The 18,950-nt window shown below is 39.9% G+C and overlaps 1 protein-coding gene across 1 annotated transcript in view; it reads right to left on the bottom strand.

The window, feature by feature from the left end:
• The window catches only part of rapgef4a (Rap guanine nucleotide exchange factor 4a), a 189,997-nt gene that overhangs the window by 85,526 nt on the left and 85,521 nt on the right, over positions 1-18,950 (bottom strand). The window contains 1 exon segment of the mRNA XM_052030204.1: positions 3,709-3,781. Within this exon segment, the coding sequence (XP_051886164.1) occupies positions 3,709-3,781 (73 nt within the window).

The following is an 18,950-nucleotide window of genomic DNA, read 5'->3' as shown; positions in this document are numbered from 1 at the left end:
TAAACACCAGCCTTAATTCAGATCTCAGCATCAACCGGGTACAAGAAGCCCTCACTAGGTGTGGAATAGACCTGCCTCTGCATGAGTGGGGTGCAGAACTGCCTAGCTGGAGGTTGTGAGGAGATCAAGTGCTAGAATCTGTGGGGCGAGGCAGGCTACCTCCAAGAAGCCTAGTCCAAATGCTCCTTCTGTTATGCACAGAAAATGAATGAAGGAATTAGCCAAGGACAATAACTCCTCTCCTCCCACCAAGGCTCCAGTTCAGAATGTGAGGTGTGAAATGAAGTCTGGCCACAGCAAGCTGCCAAGTTTGAATCATTAGCCTCCACCTCTACCTGTCAGAGCCAATGGAAGGAGAGGTTTCAAAAGGGACAAGTAGGAGACTGGCAGATGGTGAAAAGAAAGAAGATTAAAAATCGTCTCCAAAAGCAAAACAGTTGCTGAAAATTCCAACATGAGAGCAAATGTCCCAGTCAAACATCAACAGCTGCTCCTCATCTGATGATGAAGCAACACAAAGGTGCTGGCAGCACTGACAAATACTGCAGCTGAATGGTAATGGAAAAAGGGATAAGATGTCCCAGCCAAGAAGCAGGAGGGGAAGCAAAGAACCCAGTGCATCTCAGGAGTCAAGGAGCAGCAGCCTTCTCTACACCCATCCCAGGGAGTCCAAGTGTAGCACAATATCCAACATGCACCTGTTCTAGAAACACAGGGGCAGCAGCATTGAAGATGAGAGTCCATCAGCAAGCACACAGGCATAAAAGGGATGGCGATTCCAGGCAGCAGAGGTGCTCTGGTGAAAGCCCCCCTGTACATGGATGTCATTGCCATCTTTTGCTTGGATTTACTGTAGGCCCACAGATTGATGAGCTTCTGGACTGGTTTATACTGGCCTCAGCAGCCAGAGTTACACAGCAAAAACAAGGAAATGGTCATCGGCAACTGGTCTGACTGTTCTTTTGTTGCCTTCATCATCAGATGCAGTTATTGAAGGTGTGACAATGTGATTCAGAGGAGCTGGGATATGCACCAAGAGTCAGGTAGAATGCACAGCCATGATGAAGCAGAAACTAGGATTGCAGGAACAATGCTCCCTCTCCACAGTGGAAAGAGCCTAGTAATCAAGTGTGAAATGCTTGGTGTTGCTATATATGGGACAGATGTGACCTGTACATTGCTCCTGTGCTGCAGCAGTCACCTGAACCATATTCCATTTATCTAGAGAATGAAAATGAACTATCTGCAGAGACATGATGGATCAATCTTCTGGGAAGAGGAGGCTACCCAATGTGGCCCTAATACTGATGACTACCTTTGTGCGTGGCTACATCATGCTCGACATAAACCCCAAGTGCATAAATACTAAAAGTGTCACTACATGCTGAGGTTCTATGTCCTCCCCACCCCAGTGTTGAAGAGGATGGGTCTGGCCATTTGGTTGGACCATGCCACCCAACTGCATATTGTAGAAAAGACTGCACAGAGAAACAGCTTTAACCACGAGTCAAACAATCTGGCAGTGGTCTGTGCAGAATGCCTTTGAGCATGTCCTGCAAGCAAAGCAAATGGATCCTCTCAGATGGTTTCCCAAGCCGACAATCAGTCAGAATGTGTCATCACCAAAAAAAAACTTTCCAACAAGCACCATGACCTTCCTTTGCTGGGGATGAGAAAGGCTCTCAGACATCTCAGCACCACACACTTTAAGGCAGCTGCAGTGAGAAGACCACCATCTACCTCCTTCTAGAGCACATGTTTGCCAAAAATGTGTGGAAAAAGATGCAGTTGAGTTTGACAAGTCCATTCTGAACAAAGTGGATAACACAAGATTCTAAAGTCATTGGCTATTTTCAGGAACAAACCTTAATTGTGGCTGCGAGTTAATCAATTTGGTGAAAGATGCCCTTTGATCTGCCTGAATCTTGCTGACCTTCCAGTGTAAGGTGCTGTCTGTAACTGAAATTTGTAGACTGACACATTTTAATGTCTTGAAGCCTGTGCTGAGGGACACACAGAAGCTTGGTGTAGTTATCACATGGGTCTACAAAAACAGACCAGTTTGAGGCCCTCGCACCACTGCACACTGAAGGACTGGAACGATGCTACCGCCTCTCAAATACATCGCTCATGGAGTGTACATGAAAGGACAAATGATGCCTTGCTAATGTAATATAATGCAAATCTTGTAAGCAAACTGAATGATACATCTCTAACTGTGAATGGTGACATACAGAATATATTTTCACATCACTATTAATTCCAAAAGTTCTGCTTTTTTTCTTCAACGTAATGCTATTTGGAATTAAATATCATGGAAAAAATATACTTTTGGCAAAAGAATGGCCACAGACAGCACAGACCATACACTGACCAATGAAAGGATTATAAAAATAATATCGATGCATGCAATGCCGTACATCAGATACCACTGTGAAGTTCCAGAGTCCTCTTTCCATTATAGCTTCAGATACATAGAGGACCTGGAATAAAAATCACTGACTTTGTGCAACTTGTATGAGACTTCTGTCTTATATTTTCATTTCATCTGTTTATTAAAGCTGGACTGTGCAGAGCACAAAAAGATGGTGATGTGAAGTTTAGTTTCCAGCAACTTTGAAAGCAAGAATGAGGAAGATGAGCATAAATATGTTGAAAGAAAATGCTTAATCTCATGCTGTACAAGATCAAAATGACAGTGAGCTTTAAGAATGTGGACTTCAAGAAGAATGTTAAGTGAATTTAAGTATTTATGATATCACCTACATTAAAGAAAAAACAGAGCCTTTGGAAATAATAATTATGTGAAAATGTATTATTTGTAAAGTAGAACTTCAAACCACAAGAGGGCACTAAAATCAACAGTTTGTCTACTGGGATTTGGAGGAAACTTCCCAAATTAAAAAGTGTTCAATAGATAATTGGTCAGAGATTATGTAAATTCTCCATTTTTAGCAGCAAACATTTAGTTTTAATTTCTCTCCAGTTTCATCTGCTTTAAATACATGGAGTGTCACAAGCTCAGCTGTTGACAACATAGGCATCTCGTCATCCTATTAATTCCAAACTAGACAATCCAGGAAGTTTCTTGAACCTTGCTTCTCTCTTTTGGACAGTTACACTTGGATAAATTCAGTTTTTGAACCTGTAATGCATTTGTGCCATTGAAACACTCATTCTCAGTGGAACCATCATGTTCGCAATATGATTTACTTGACTGGATAGCATGTGGATGGATAAACGTTAGTCATGAGGGAGGATGCCAACCATATGACTTGAAGACATAAGATAGAGATTCTAGAATCTGGAGCAAAAACAAACTGCTGGAAAAACTCAGCAGGTCGAGTAGCATACAGTGTGTGATACAAAGGAATGGTTAATTTTTCAGGTCAAGGACCTGCATCAGGACTGAGAATACAGAGGGAAGGTAGCCAGTATATAGAACTGATAGGGAGACAGAAGCTGGTAAGTGATTGGTGGAAACAGATGGCAGCTGAAATCAGGTGAGAAAGGAGATGGAAAAGGTGAACCAAGGGAGAAGAAACCCAGATAGATAAGTATGTGGATGACAGACAGATGAAACCAGGTGGGGGAGGGTGATGTCTAGGTAACAAGGAGGGGCAGGGGAAGGGATGGAAAAGGTTAACAAAGGGAAAGGGGCCATTTCTGCTTAGAATCTTCCACCTACTGAAAATGGCCTGTACTCACTGTCATTACCAGATGTGCTTTCCATAATTCCATAGGGAGGGACCAAGAGTCCTGCCATATAGTGTCGATATTTCTGAAATAAAATAAAATGCAGTGTTAATCCTAAACACTTTTACTTTAAGTTTCAATATACAGAAAGCTTGCATTCAATTTGATTTAAACCTGTCCGTACTTGGTGAAAAAAAGGAATGAAATTAAATTAGAATAAATGATTTGAAGCATAGTGTAACACAGCCCAACTAAATTAGGGATGTGCTCAGTATAATGGGATGATCAAAACTCTATTGAGTAGGGTCTTGGAGACTTCTGCGCAGTCATCTATGTCCTTAAAATTGAGAATGACAAACTACAAAATATGACAATTACATTTATGAATACAGTTGATCAGTAACAGAAGGCAGATTTGGGCTGTGTCCAGTAATTTATTTTTGGTTTACCATCGCTGCTACAAATTTGTTGCTGAACTTTGCTTTATGTAAACATGCAGCTGATTCTCACAGCTGTTCCTGCTCTATTGTTGCATCATTTCAGAACAGTCAAAGTACCAACTACACGACTAGTAATCTGACAAAATTTAATTTCTTTGCATGTTCTTTGAAATGATGTTAGAAATATAGCTCTAAGTAAGTAGATAATGTACAAAACATTTAGCTGGTTGCAAAAAATGCACTTCTCACAGTCATCTTGACTTCACTATTTTCCGTTCCTAAAGTCTCAGTCACCAACAAGGGTGCCTCGGATTATTTTCTTGATTCTCTAATCATTCACCTCTCCTGACTTCCCTAATCCAATACTCTGCCTTTCCTTCCACTATGCTTGTTCCCCTAAATTTCATTGTCAAAAGGCCAATTGCTTATCATTTGGTTCTCCATAACTGTAATCCCAGAACTACAACCTCAAATTTTTGGTTTCTTTATTCAAACCAAGTCGCTCCTTTAATTCTGGTCTTGGTACAATCCCCATCTTTATTGCCTCCACTACCTCGAGCACACGTGACATTAGCTAACCATCACCAAATCTGGTTCAAATAAATCAAGTTCCACCATATCTTGTACTTCTCAGACAAGAACGTTTTAAGCTCCACAAAGCATTCAAAGAAGGCCCTTTCTCTGTTTTGAAATGCTTTCTCCAAGCTTTTCCACCTCATGTTTGAAGAGTTTATGTATTTTTGTGCGCAAGTTTGATTATCTGGACAATGGGATCTGCTGCCATTTTCTAATTTTCTTCCTTGGGCAGCAGAGTAGCACAGCTAATCAAACTGCTCTCTCAGAGCTCCAGTGACCTGGGTTCAATACTGAACGCTGGTGTTGTCTGGAGTTAGCACGTTCTCCTTGTGACTGCGTGGGTTTCCTCCAAGTGCTCCAGTTTCCTCCCACATCTCAGGAATGTTTGGGGTATTAGGTTAACTGACTATTGTAAATTGCCTCAATGTGCAAATGAGGAGTAGAACCCAGAAGAATAGATTGGAATGTGGGGAGAATTAGTTGGGGAAATTGGCATTGCTCTGTGAACCAGCATAACTTGATGAGCCGAAATAAACTTCTTCTCATCCATAAGGAAATTATGAATGTGAATTCTTGATCTCAACCCTCTGCCAACTTTGAACCATTCACATATTATACTTTCTACCCATTTCCATTTCATCTTCTTAGCCACCATTTTAATAAGATTTATATTCAAATCCCTTTTCCATTCAATTGATGCATGACACCTTACCAACCCATTCCATGATCCCCATACCTACCCCTAGGTCTCTAATGGATCCCCTTCCCCAGGTGTAACCCTCCGCCTTTCAAAAATCACTATCATTTCCCCATTCAAAAAACGTCTCCTTCCATCAGCTTCTCCAATTAATGTCCCATTTCAATTTTTTTTTACCCTTTGACTTCAAAATGCCATCAAGTCCTATGTCACTTAAACATTCACAGCAACCATTTGCAGCGTCTTTCAACAAACTATAATGAAGACATTATTCCTCAGGCAATACTTGTATGTCTTTTGCTTATCTAATTACTTTATTGATAGAAAAGTGAAACAATCATGCCTTATTCTTCTGTTCAAACGAATGCAGATTTCGTTTTCTTACACTTTGCTGTAGCACAGTAGTGAGTGCCATTACTTCTATCGTTCAAAGAGGTGCCACCAAAAAAAATAAATTCCATTTAAAACATTAAAATATGGACCAAATAGGTCTGCAAAGTTTGTCATAGTTTGTCATCTCTTTCTCAAACTATCACAAGGAAATAACTTAATATTTTAAAAACCACAGGATACGGGATACTGGGATAGAAATTACAGTGATTTTTTAATTTACTTACTCTTTATATCAGATACATTCATCTTGCTGTGCTAAGATGATGGCTTACCCAAGCTCAATGATAACACCACTGATCCAAGCTAATAGCAAAGATAGAGAACTGAAGAATATACTTTCATAACAGAGTGCTTTGTAATAACAGCGGTAATGCCCTATTCATCAGGATTTCATTAGTGTCTCCAAATCTACGGTTTCTAAAAACAGTGTGAGCCAGCAGATTAACAAAGATTACAAATTATTATCCAGATTTAGACATTACAAATCTGATGGATTTATATTAGCAATGGCAGTGTATTTTACTTTAAAATTGTTATAGATCTGGATTGAACGCTCAGTAATTTGGCATTTTAAACAGAGATGCTATTTGGGAATGAATGAGTGACATGAAGTATTATGGAAATCAGATCAATTTCCACTGAAAAGTCACAATTATTTAGCACATGAAAAATACTGTGGAATTTTAGCATGCATGCTAATAGGCATAGCCGTGACATTAATTTGACACAGTACACATTCAACGTCCTGCAATATGGAGCCTGGCATTTTAAGTGTGCCAAGTCTGAAACTTGGGTCACTGCCCTCTTACTGCACAAAATAAAATCTTGAATGACCAGCTCTGTCCAAGCCAATGAAGGAAATAGAGCAAGTCTGGGCAAATTCATTTGTTACACCATCAGGAAATAATTAAGAGCACCTGCTTAACTCTGAAACTCAAAACCTGATCAAAGAATGCAACCAAGACATATGAAAATAATGAAGAGAGAATTAAATACACACTTAAAAATTAGAAATACATTAACCACAGGGTCAAAGGAAATTACAGAGACCAAGCAATGGGTATGGTGGTTATCAAAAATAAATCTGTTACCAAAAAGTCAGAGAAAAAACAAATCACATTTCTAACTCTGGCATCGATTACATGTCTCCACCCTAAAATTTAATGAAATACTTTCTTAGAGATCCTCCTTCTGGCCTTTTAAGCTTAATTTACCTCAAACTTCACCTTTCTTGGCTTAGCCTAATCCTATGTGCTCTGTTTCCCAGCAGCATGCACTAAGAAACTCAATCGGATGCAATGGACCCTACCCAGCACCCCAGTTCCACACTTCAACTTTGCCCCTGTAACACCACACATCTTGCAATTGTTACAAAGCAAGTACACATGCCCAGTCCTAAGAGAGATGAAGACCTATTGATAATATTCTTTGTCATGCTGTCTGTCCTGCCATTCCACTGCTTCCAGAGCCATAAACAGCAACAGACTTTCACACTATTAACGCAGGGTGTTTTGCTCCCTCAGTATTTAATGCTATGCACACTCCAAAAATAGGAATTTAGTCTACGTTTCATATATCAGTTTAGATACAGATGAAAATTGAGAAGAATAAACAAGCACGTAATAACAAAACTAACAGCAAGAGCTCCTTTGAATACATAAATAGGAAGAGGATAGCTAAGGCAAGGGTGGGGCCTCTGGAAAGGGAGACTATGGAATTAATCATGGGAATTTCACAGATAATTTAAACCAATACTTTATATCAATCTTCACTGCAGAGGATCCTTCACTTCAATGCAAATACCTCAAGGATAACAAATGGGGTAGTTTCAAATAGGAAGTAAGAGCTTGTACCATAAAGGGTAAAGCATTGGAAAAGTGATGGGATTAAGGGTAGGACCTGATAGACTGCATCCAAGGATTTTAAAGGAAGTAATGGCAGATATAGGAGAAGAAATAGCTAGTCATTTAGAAAAGCTTAACATAATCAAACCAAGTCGATGTGGTTTTATAAAAGTCAATCATATTTGATAAATTTGCTTGAGTCCTTTGAGGTCAGAGGTGAACTGTAGATGTAGCATCTGGATTTCCAGAAGACATTTGATAAGGTGTCACATAAAACGGCAAATTAGGAGCTCACGGAATCAGAGGAAATGTGCTTACATGGACTGGATGCTGGTCATCATATAGAAGACAGTTGTAATAAATGCATGTTTATCCACACTGGAAAGACAACTAGTGGAGTGTCCCAAGGAGAAGTCTTTGGCCCTCAGTTATTTACTACCTGTATTAACTTGGAGGAGAGGACAGAGCACAAGATATTCAAGTTTGCTGATGACACAAAAATAGGTGGGAAGGCACACTGAGATAGACTCTGCAACAGGATGTTGAATGAATCGGCAAAAAACCTGGCAAGTGTAGTTTAATGCAGGAAAGTGTGAGGTCATGCACTTTGGCAGGAAGAATCAGAAGACAGACTATTATCTAAAAGGAGACTGCAAATGAATGGAGTGCAAAGAATCTAGGTGCTTTTATGCATGAAACACAAAAAGTTAGCACACAGTCAAAACAAGTAAATAAAGTGGCAAATGGCACATTGGCCTCCATTGCTCGGAGGCTGAATTTAGAAATAGAGATGTTACAATTCTACATAATGTTGGTGAGGTCATGACTAGAATACATGTAGGTTTGGTCCCTTTATTTAAGAAAGGATATGTTAGCATTGGAAGCAGTCTAGAAGAAATTCACTAAAGTATTTCTTGGCTTGAGAGGGTTATCTAATCATGAATGGCTAAAGCCATTAGACTGGTATTCTTAGGAGCTTAAAAGAATGAGGATTGATCCTAGTGAAATGTATAAAGATCCTAAGGGAACCTAACAAGGTAGATAGTGAGATTTTCACTAGTGGGGAGTCTCAAACGAGGGAACACAGTTACAAGGTAAGGGGGTAGTCACTTAAAATTAAAGTGCATAGAAATTTCTTCTCAGAGGATGGTGAATCTCTGGAATTCTCTAGCCAGGAAGGGTTTAGAGGTTAGAACACTGAAGATAGATACATTTTTGAAAGGTCGGGGAATTGAAGGCTAAGTGGAACTGACACAGAAGAGGAGATGACGCTTAGGGCAGATCAATCACGATTATATTGAATGGTGGGGGGAGGCTTAAAGTTCCATGTCCATGCTACTTTTGCTATTTTCTTGATTTTTTTTCCTCCAATAGTTGATACAGATATGCTAAGTTGAATAACTTCTTGAGCTGTATTTTTCTAAAATTCCAAATATTTCAATTTGTACATTTATCAGATGAACACTAATAGCCATGAATCTTTTACCAGCTAGTTATCACAAAAATTACAGGTTGCTAAGATTACAGCTACTCTATACAACTACTATAGTCCTATTTATGAGGCAAATTATTGATTCACTCCCTTGAGCATGGCTTAAATATTATACTAGAAGGTCAAATCTAGATTTAAAACAATGAAATCATCCCTTTCTCCCTTGGGCTAAAGAGCTAGTGTATACCAAGATAATGGCATTGCCAAATCTGCCCTTGGACAGTTCTATTAACATTCAGTCAGTACAAGTAGAGTGATGCTAGTCAGGCTGCATGACTCAATGCTCAGGTTCCCATCAACAGTATTTTTCTTTTTAATGTACTTTCTTATTCTTTTGGAGGTCAGACTTCATTCCACCATAAATTTCATAATGAAAGATTGTACGAAGGCAAATGATTGCCATTCATTTTCTGTAATAAATTCCCAAATATTTAATATTCTGCAAAAAACATCTAAGCAGTTGCTATTATTGCTATACATTAATTACACCCTACAATACTGTGCTACCTGAACGCCACACCTTGGCTTTTAAGTATAAAATTGGTAAAGGTTAGCTGGAAGAATTACTTGTTTAATCTGAACCTCCTAAATAATGTAAGTGTTTCATATCTTGTTGTATTCTGCATGCAAATCAGATATTTTAGAGCAAGATTGTTTTCTTCCAGGCAATGAAAAGGATGTTAATTTATCTGTTTCCTTCATTTGAGTGAACTCATACGTGAGAAATCACTTTGATATTTTCTCTGCCCCAATTGATTTAAACCTTAGACTCCAAAATGCACTTCACTACAAAGAGAGCAATTGTGCTTTGTTTTTTCCCAGCAAGGTAGCAGAATTGCTTCTGTGTATTTAAAGCCACAAATGACACACTTTATTAAATCTGATGCAGCAATGATTCACACGATGCATTAAAAATAACTCTGAATACTTTTTCATGTAACCAGTTAAAAAAACTGAACATAAAAAGCCTCGCATCTAGCATCAACATGGGCTTCTGACAAGATGAAATGGCTTCATTCAGTTATAGAAGAAATCCAGCTGTTGACAGAGCTTTGAAAGGGTGTTGACAGGGACCTGAGCTGTTTTATGTATCACTTGGAAGCAGGTGATTAGATTACAGTGATGATTTATGATAGCATACTATTGTTGTGTCCCTTCAGGGAATCATCTGTCAGACACTTAATATCAAAATACATTACAAGATATTTGAAACTGTTCATTCAAAACTATTTAATCTGACAACGTGTGAATTGCGAGAACCCATTAGACTCACTGGAATGAAAGCTGGTAACGAAAATATACCCGCAAATTACAGATTCCCATTTCCACAAGGAGGCTGTTGGCAGGGTGCCATAATTAAAAAGATGACCCAACCATCCTGGATTTGTGTTTACTTTTCATTCATCAGAATGTATATATATTTAAATCACAATAAGTCTCAACATTAACAGTTTGCATCTTAGGGAGGATAATGATGAAGTAATCATGTAATATGCATTAAATATGGTTTGTGAAATTAAGAAATGAAAAGCAATTAATATATTGAAGTTACCATTAATGTCTTCTAATCAATACTGAATATTGAAAAGTGGCTTTATGGCTATGTTAGGAACTCTGAGACAAATTCTCCAGCTGTATTCCAATAATAATATACTCAGGACTAGCCAAGTAGTCTTGTTTACATTGCCTATTCAGATTGCACTCAAAGTCAGGAAATAGAGTCTGCACACATACAGTCCAAAAACATATCAGTTAACTCACTTACTCAGATACTGATAGTGTCATACTGTACATTTGTGTTGGCATATTGAAAGAAAATGCCAAGTTACACTGAATCTCCAGTTCTGCAAATGCCCATGATTATTTAACTGACAACAAGGTAATGACTATGAGGTAGCAAAGAAAGTTTTACTTCTGGGTACAAACAATAATCAAAACAGCTAATGGTATATTAGTCTTTATTACAAGGATGCTTAAATACAAAAAGGAAGTTACAGTATAATTAAACACAGCCTTTAGGCAGACCCCTTCTCATATACATTTTTCCATTTTGGCACCATTTTTACCACACTTTACTCTCTGAGAGACTACAGCAAGATTTGCCAGAGCAACACTGCAGCTTTATTGCTCTAGCTGTGATAAGTAGATCAGCCCTCATCACTTGACAAGGGACTGAAAACCGTGTGTATGCAATTTGCCTTTGTAATTTAACTCTTAAAAGGCAGTTGATAGGATTGACACAAAAACCATTTGCTGGTGTGGGCAAATCCCAGGTAGACCCTAAAACAATAACTTTGCCCTTTAGTAGTGAAATCTAGAAACATACTTTCAAGGAAAAAAAAACAGAATCCTAAGCACTATTCCCTCCCCCCACAAAATATAGAATCGTAGATACTTATTTTTAGGGTGGAAAAGGGGGATAAAAGAAATAGAATACCTCTCCCCTAAGGGAGAAGGAACAAATTGGTGGCAAAATAGAGACAACTGACCGCACCCATTTCCACAGTCAAATGGCATTTCAGCATCATGAAGCTTTCAAACGGTTGGAGAATATACACCATCAGCTGGAATGTAAACCAGAACCAAAATGTCCAGAGTTTTAAGACCTCATGCAGAACAATCCACTTCACCAGTTGGTCTGGCTGACTATGAGAATCCAAGGGGCCAGCAATTCTTCTGCTCCCTATAAACCTTCACACCAATATTCTAATGTTATACCTGACCAAGCAATACGTGCACTGCTGTTAAATGATCTGCTGTTAAAAGCTGAATAACTTTAGCGGGGTAAATTCCAGCTCACCAAATTCAAGGCCATCTAAACTGCACCACTGCCAACTGCATCTCATTAGACAAACAGAAACCTAATCGGGGGTGGAGATTTCACACTCAATTAAATTGCAAACACTTCATTATAGCTTCTGCACACACCTCCCAATAATCATCATTATTCATGTTTAAGCTTTGTCAAACAAAATTCAAGAACAAATCAATGAACTGCACAATTTGGTTGAATCAATCATTGATTTGGGCAAAGTAATTCACTCAAGGCAGAAGGGTAAAGAAACAACAATTCAGCCTAATCCTTAGTCCTAAGAATTACATACAATTACCAGAATCTTTGTCACCCCTCATTCCTTTATGCTCCAGAATTGTTGGCGAAAGACAGCCCCTCCAGGAAGCACATCTCTTGTGTTACATTCCTCTTGCTGTCTTGTTATAAAACAGATCATACACAGGGAATTTAGGCACAAGGTACCTGTGTGCATGGGCACAAAAGGAAGAGTTTTCACAGAATGTCTGCCCCAAAAGCATTACCATTCAAAGTGGAAGGTGTGAAATCAAGACTAATTGACAACAGCCAATAAAAAGGTAGGGTCAATCAGAGCAGCTTTTGTTGGAGTGGACCAGTGTTAGACTGGGGGACTGAAGCTTTGGTGCAAGAGGAGGTAGTGGCTAAGTTTCTTCTTTCTTTCTCAGTGCCAGGCCAGCATAGTTAGAATGAATTCAGGGCCAGTGGTGTGCTCACCTTGTGAGATGTGGAAGTTCTGGGAGACCTCCAGTCTCCCTGATAGCTACATCTGTGCGAGGTGCACCCAGCTGCAGCTCCTTACAGAATGCATTAGGGAACTGGAGCTGCAGCTGGATGACCTTCAGCTCCTATGGAAGAATGAAGAGTTCATAGATAAGAACTACAGGGAGGCAGTCACTCCTATGCTGCAGGAGGCAGGTAGCTAGGTGACTGTCAGGAGGAGGAAGGAGAATAGGCAGGTAGTACAAAGTACACCTGTGGTTGTTCCCCTGAATATAGTTTGGGGGGGAATGACCTATTGGGTGAAAACAGATAATGGGGGGGGAAAAGCCCCCCCCCCCCCCCCCCCCCAATAGCAGCCGAGATACTGAGGAGCAGATTGGGAGGCAGATTTTAGAAAGGTGCAAAAATAACAGGGTTGTTGTCATGGGTGACTTCAACTTCCCCAACATCAATTGGCACCTCCTTACTGTAAAGGGGATAGATGGGGCAGAGTTTGTTAGGAGTATCCTGGAAAGATTCCTGACACAGCATGTGGACAGGCCAACTAGAGGAGAGGCCATACTGGACCTGGTACGAGGCACTGAGCATGATAAGGTTTCGGATCTCTTGGTGGGAGAGCATTTTGGAGATAGTGACCATAACTCCTTGACCTTTACTATAGCCTTGGCGAGGGATAGGAGCAGACGATATGGGAAAGTATTTAATTGGGGTAGGGGGAATTATGATGCTATTAGGCAGGAACTTGGGAGCGTAAATTTGGAACAGATGTTCTTGGGGCAGTGCCGTGGAAATGTGGAGGTTGTTTAGGGAGTACTTGCATGGGGTTCTGGATAGGTTTGTACCATTGAGGCAGGCAAGAATGGTAGAATGAAGGAACCAAGGTTGACAAGAGATGTAGAATATCTTGTCAAGAGGAAGAAAGAAGCTTACCTAAGGTTTAGAAAGTAAGGATCAGACAGGGCCTGGGAGAATTGCAAGGTAGTCAGGAGGGAGCTTGAGAATGGACTTAGGAAAGCTAAAAGGGGGCATGAGAAGTCCTTGGCGAGTAGGATTAAGGAAAACCCCAAGGCTTTCTACACGTATGTGAAGAATAGGAGGATGACTAGACTGAGGGTAAGACTGATCAGGGATAAAAGAGGAAACGTGTGCCTGGAGTCAGAAGAGGTAGGGGAGGTCCTTAATGAATACTTTGCTTCAGCATTCACCAGAGAGAGAGAGAGACCTTGACATTTGTGAGGATGGCATACAACAGGCTGATACACCAAGGCATGTCGACGTGAGGAAAGATGGTGTGCTGGAACTTTTGAAAAACATTAGGATAGATAAGTCACTGGGGCCAGACGTGATATATCCAAGGTTATTATGGGAAGTGAGGGAAGAGATTTCTGCACCTTTGGCGATGATCTTTGCATCCTTACTGGATGCAGGAGTAGTGCCAGATGATTGGAAGGTGGCAAATATTCCTTCGTTCAAGAAAGGGAGTAGGGATAACCCTGGGAATTACAGACCAGTGAGTCTTTCTTCAGTGGTGGGTAAATTACTGGAGAAGAATCTTAGAGGCAGGATTTATGGGCATTTGGAGAAGCATAGGCTGATTAGGGACTGTCAGCATTGCTTTGTGAGGCGCAGGTTGTGCCTCATGAGCCTGAATGAATTCTTTGAGGATATGACAAAGCACATTGATGAAGGTAGAGCAGTAGATGTGGTGTATATGGATTTTAGTAAGGAGTTTCATAAGGTTCCTCATGGAAGGGTCATTCAGTAAGTCAAGAGGCATAGGATCCAGGGAAACTTGGCTGTGTGGATTCAGAATTGGCTCACAGATGGAGCATATTCTGCCTGGAGGTTAGTGACCGGTGGTGTTCCACAGGGATCTGTTCTGGGACCCCTACTCTTTGATTTTCATAAATGACTTGGATGAGGATGTGGACGGGTGGGTTAGTAAGTTTGCTGATGACACAAAGGTTGGTGGTGTTATGGATAGTGTAGAAGGTTGCTGTAGGTTACAACAGGATACTGATAGGATACAGAGCTGGGCTGAGAAGTGGCAGATGGAGTTCAACCTGGAAAAGTATGACGTGATACACTTTAGAAGATTGAATTTGAAGGCAGAAATCAAGGTTAATGGCAGGAATCTTAACAGTGTGCAGGAACAGAGGGATTTTGGTGTCCACGGCCACAGATCCCCCAAGGTTGCTGTGCAGGTTGATAGGGTTGTTAAGGTGGCATATTGGCCTTCATTAGTCAGGGTATTGAGTTCAAGACCTGCCAGGTACTGTTGCAGCTCCATAGAACTCTGGTTAGACCACACTTGGAGTATTGAGTTTGATTCTGGTCACCTCATTATAGGAAGGATGTGGAAGCTTTAGAGAGGGTGCAGAGGAGATTTACCAGGATGCTTCCTGGATTGGAGAGCATGTCTTGAGGATAGGTTGAGTGAGTTAGGGCTTTTCTCTTTGGAGTGAAGGAGGATGAGAGGTGAATTGGTAGAGGTGTACAAGATAAGAGGCATAGGTCGAGTGGACAGTCAGAGACCTTTTCCCCAGGGCGACAATGGCTAACACGAGGGGACATAATTTTAAGGTGATTGGAGGAAGGTGGGGGGGGGGGGTGAAATGTCAGAGGTAAGTTTTATTTTATAAAGAGTGGTGAGTGGGTGGAACGCACTGCTGGTAGAGGTTGTGGGGGCAAATACATTAGGGACATTTAAGAGACTCTTAGATAGGCACCTGAATGATAGAAAAATGGAGGGCTATGTGAGAGGGGAGGGTTAGATAGACCTAAGTAGGATAAGATGTCAGCACAACAGCATGGGCCGAAGGGCCTGTACTGTGCTGTAGTGTTCTATTTCTAGAGATACTTTGACTGAAAACTGATTGAACCTGATTCAATTCCTGATTGAAAACTGCAACAATTCAGTTTGAGGTGAATTAAAAAGCCATGTCTCAAATTCCCAGCTGCCAGTCCCCAGGAACTCTGCATCACTCAAATTAAAACACCCATTTAACTAAGTCTCAGTGTTCATCCCTCAACTTTCTGCCTTGATATCAATCTAAGTTCCTTTTGAATTCCTTCTGTTCCCTATTCTCCATGAGACATCTTTAACCTTTGGAAATCTGCCACTGTGTGCCAAGCACAGATTTTCTATAAGGAACAATGCACCTCTGAATTTTCCAGGTAGCTTCTTTACTACTTGTTTAGATTCAGATATTTTCTAAAGGGGGCAGAGGGAATCACTCAATCTGTTTTACAAACTTCTGCACCCAGGCTACAATAAAGGAGAGCAGGTGCTTGCAATTAGTGGTAATAGCTTCAGATGGATTACAACATGAAACAGTGGGGAAAGCATTGATGCAACATTCTGGTTTACATTCCCTGTGGATGTCAGAAGAGCACAGGATTGAGGTCAGATGTAGTACTTCCTTTGATTGAATAGCATGCTGGCACTGATCATCAAGGCTTAAACACTAATAATGATCATCATTCCGAGGCATAGAGCAGTAACAGGGTCACAAAACCTTGCCAAGCCAAAAGGGAAAGGAAAAGCGAGACCAACAAATTAAAACTCAGGTTTCTACAAGTTAGGATTAAACAGAAGTCGTGCAGATTCCTGTTAACAACCATGCCAATGGTGCAAAGCATGAAAAAAAATCCTTAATATGAAAGGCAAATGACTTGTAGAAAAGAATGTGGGCTGTGCAGTTATTGTTCATTATGGACAGGACACAGTTGTGGATTAGTAGCCTATTGCTCCAAGAAGAAAGGAACACTGAAATCAAAAGAGAAAACCAATGGAGAGCTGAAAAACTACACAGCCCCCAGATTTTTATTATTTTGTAAATGAAAGGGATTTCAGGTGGAAGTTGCTTGGAAGGAAGTGAAGCATCTACCAACCACAACATTAATACTTACCAGCAGCCAAGGGAAAAGATTAGGTCTTGGATATTGGATCCTGTCATACTGTTTCTCTCAGCATAATCAGGTCCAATATAAATTATTTGTTACAAAATGGCAGCCACAATATTTTCTGATGGGATTAACACTATCACATATCGCACTCTTAAATTCCCATTGTGCTTAGTGTTCCTGCTGATGTTTGAAATGACATGTGTAATGGGTCTGATGAGGTCATTTCCCATTTTATCATTCTTTAAATCCCAAGAGGGAGATAATGGGATGTTCTGCCATCTGCTTTCAGCAAAAAGACATTCATCACTCAATGGGGACTGTTCTTTACCTGCCGTCCTTTCTTTGTGAGATTACTAAACATCAGAGGGCTCTCATCTGGATGTCAAGACCCCAGCTAATCATTTCTGTTATATGAACTCCAAGATCTCTCAGCACTTATGAGAGCCTTGGATGACTCTTCCTTTACACATTAAGAACATAAGATTGAGGACATTTTTCACGTATCAAATGTGTGCAAGTAGGACTCTGGGTCAAATTCCAAAACCTCATGCAAGAGTTTTCAGGTAAATGTGCATCTAGATTTCTCTGAAGAGCTGAGTACAGAGGCTCAATTTCACCCAAGAAGCTGTCAGTAGATATACAACCTTTGACCTGACAACTTGAAATTGAAACACAGACATCATCTGCTTTTCATAAAGTGAAAGTTACTGTATGAGGATCACTAACATTGTCCCCTTGTTCAAAAAGGGCAGTAGGAACAAGCCTGGAAACTACAGGCCAGTGAGCCTTACATCAGTGGTAGGGAAGTTGTTTGAAGATTGAGGGACAGGATTGATGTTCACTTGAAAAGGCAAGGACTGATTAGGAGAAGTCAGCATGGTTTGTTCAGGGGATAACATGATTCTCAAATTTAACTGAGGTTTTTTTTGAGGCGGTGATTTGGAAAATTAATGAGGACAGAACAATAGACAAGGCAACTTTTCCAATTTAATCAAATGTACTTGCACTGCACAAAAGTAAATATATACATGTTGATACTTATCTGGAACTTTCTATGTGGTTCTTGTTCACAAACTTTTTTCCTGTCATCATAACTTCCTCATATAAAAAAGCTTGATGTTTATTATGTGGCATTGAGTGTAAAAATGTAAATGATCAAAAACTTTAAACTGAAATCTTGTAATAAATTGTTGGTCAAAATATTTATAGACCTTTTGCTCTTTGGTAAGATCTTTTGTTTTCATTATTACAAACACCAAGCACTACACCTCAAAACACTTCTCTTTTTTTCCTCCTTCAAAGATAACCATTTGTGTCTCAGTTCTTGCTAGTGTTCTGCCCCTCCAATTAACTACTTTGGCCCTTTAAAAAGTATCCATTTACATCTCTGCTATTTTGATTCCCTCCTCTGCTCAACTTCACCTCACTCATCAGTGGCCAGCTTTTGTCATCTACCAGAACAGAGGGAAAAACAAATATGAAGATAAGGCAAAACTGAGTTCCTTTCAACATTGATATTTTTTCATAATCAGTGCCATCACAAGATAAATAGTTATGCTCCAAGGGCACTGTATTTACAGAAAGCTAACAAATAATTCACATCTTATTTATGCTGGTAAAGAAAATTCAATCTCCAAAAAAAAAGCTCTCACAATATTTAATAAATCCAGAGGAAATGGCAGGGCAATGGCACAGGATAGTGAGGGAGAAACTGACAAGCTGGGTCAGAAAACGTAAATGAAAGCATGTTAACAAAGCAACACCAGTGGTAGTAAAAGCTTTAAAAAAAATCAAAGCTTAACTATTTGAGTGTGCATAGCATTTGGAATAAGAGAGATGAACTGACACCACCAATAGCAACGTATGAGTATGATCTAATAACAGTTATGGAGATAGCTATTGAGATATGGGGTAGTCACGATTGGGTGCTTAATATTCCAGGTTATATGATGCTCCAAAAACAAACTGACCAAAAGAGAAAGGAGATGGGCTGGTACTGTTTATCAGGGAAAATATCAGAGTGGTGTTGAGTTGTGGCTGAAGAGATGGTTCAGGAGGGAGGGCCTCTGGTTTTTGTAAACAACCAATGTGACTTCATAGAAGGAAAGAAGACGGAAGGTGGGGAACTATTGGCCAGTTAGTTTAATATCTTTTGTTGGCAAAATGTTGTCAAAAATCAAAGAAAGAAAGAACGAATCATTTAGGAAAGTTGACTACAAGGTCCACATGATTTTCTGAAAGTCAAATCTTGTTTGACAAATTTGCTCACGTTCTTTTAGGATAAGGAGAATTGATAGAAAGGGACCTGTAGATGTAATCTATTTAGATTTCCAAATGACATTTGCCAAGGTACATAACATGGTGGTGCATA

Source organism: Pristis pectinata, chromosome 1, assembly GCF_009764475.1.
Source record: "Pristis pectinata isolate sPriPec2 chromosome 1, sPriPec2.1.pri, whole genome shotgun sequence".
Taxonomy (NCBI): domain Eukaryota; kingdom Metazoa; phylum Chordata; class Chondrichthyes; order Rhinopristiformes; family Pristidae; genus Pristis; species Pristis pectinata.
This window is presented reverse-complemented; position numbering and strand designations above follow the sequence as displayed.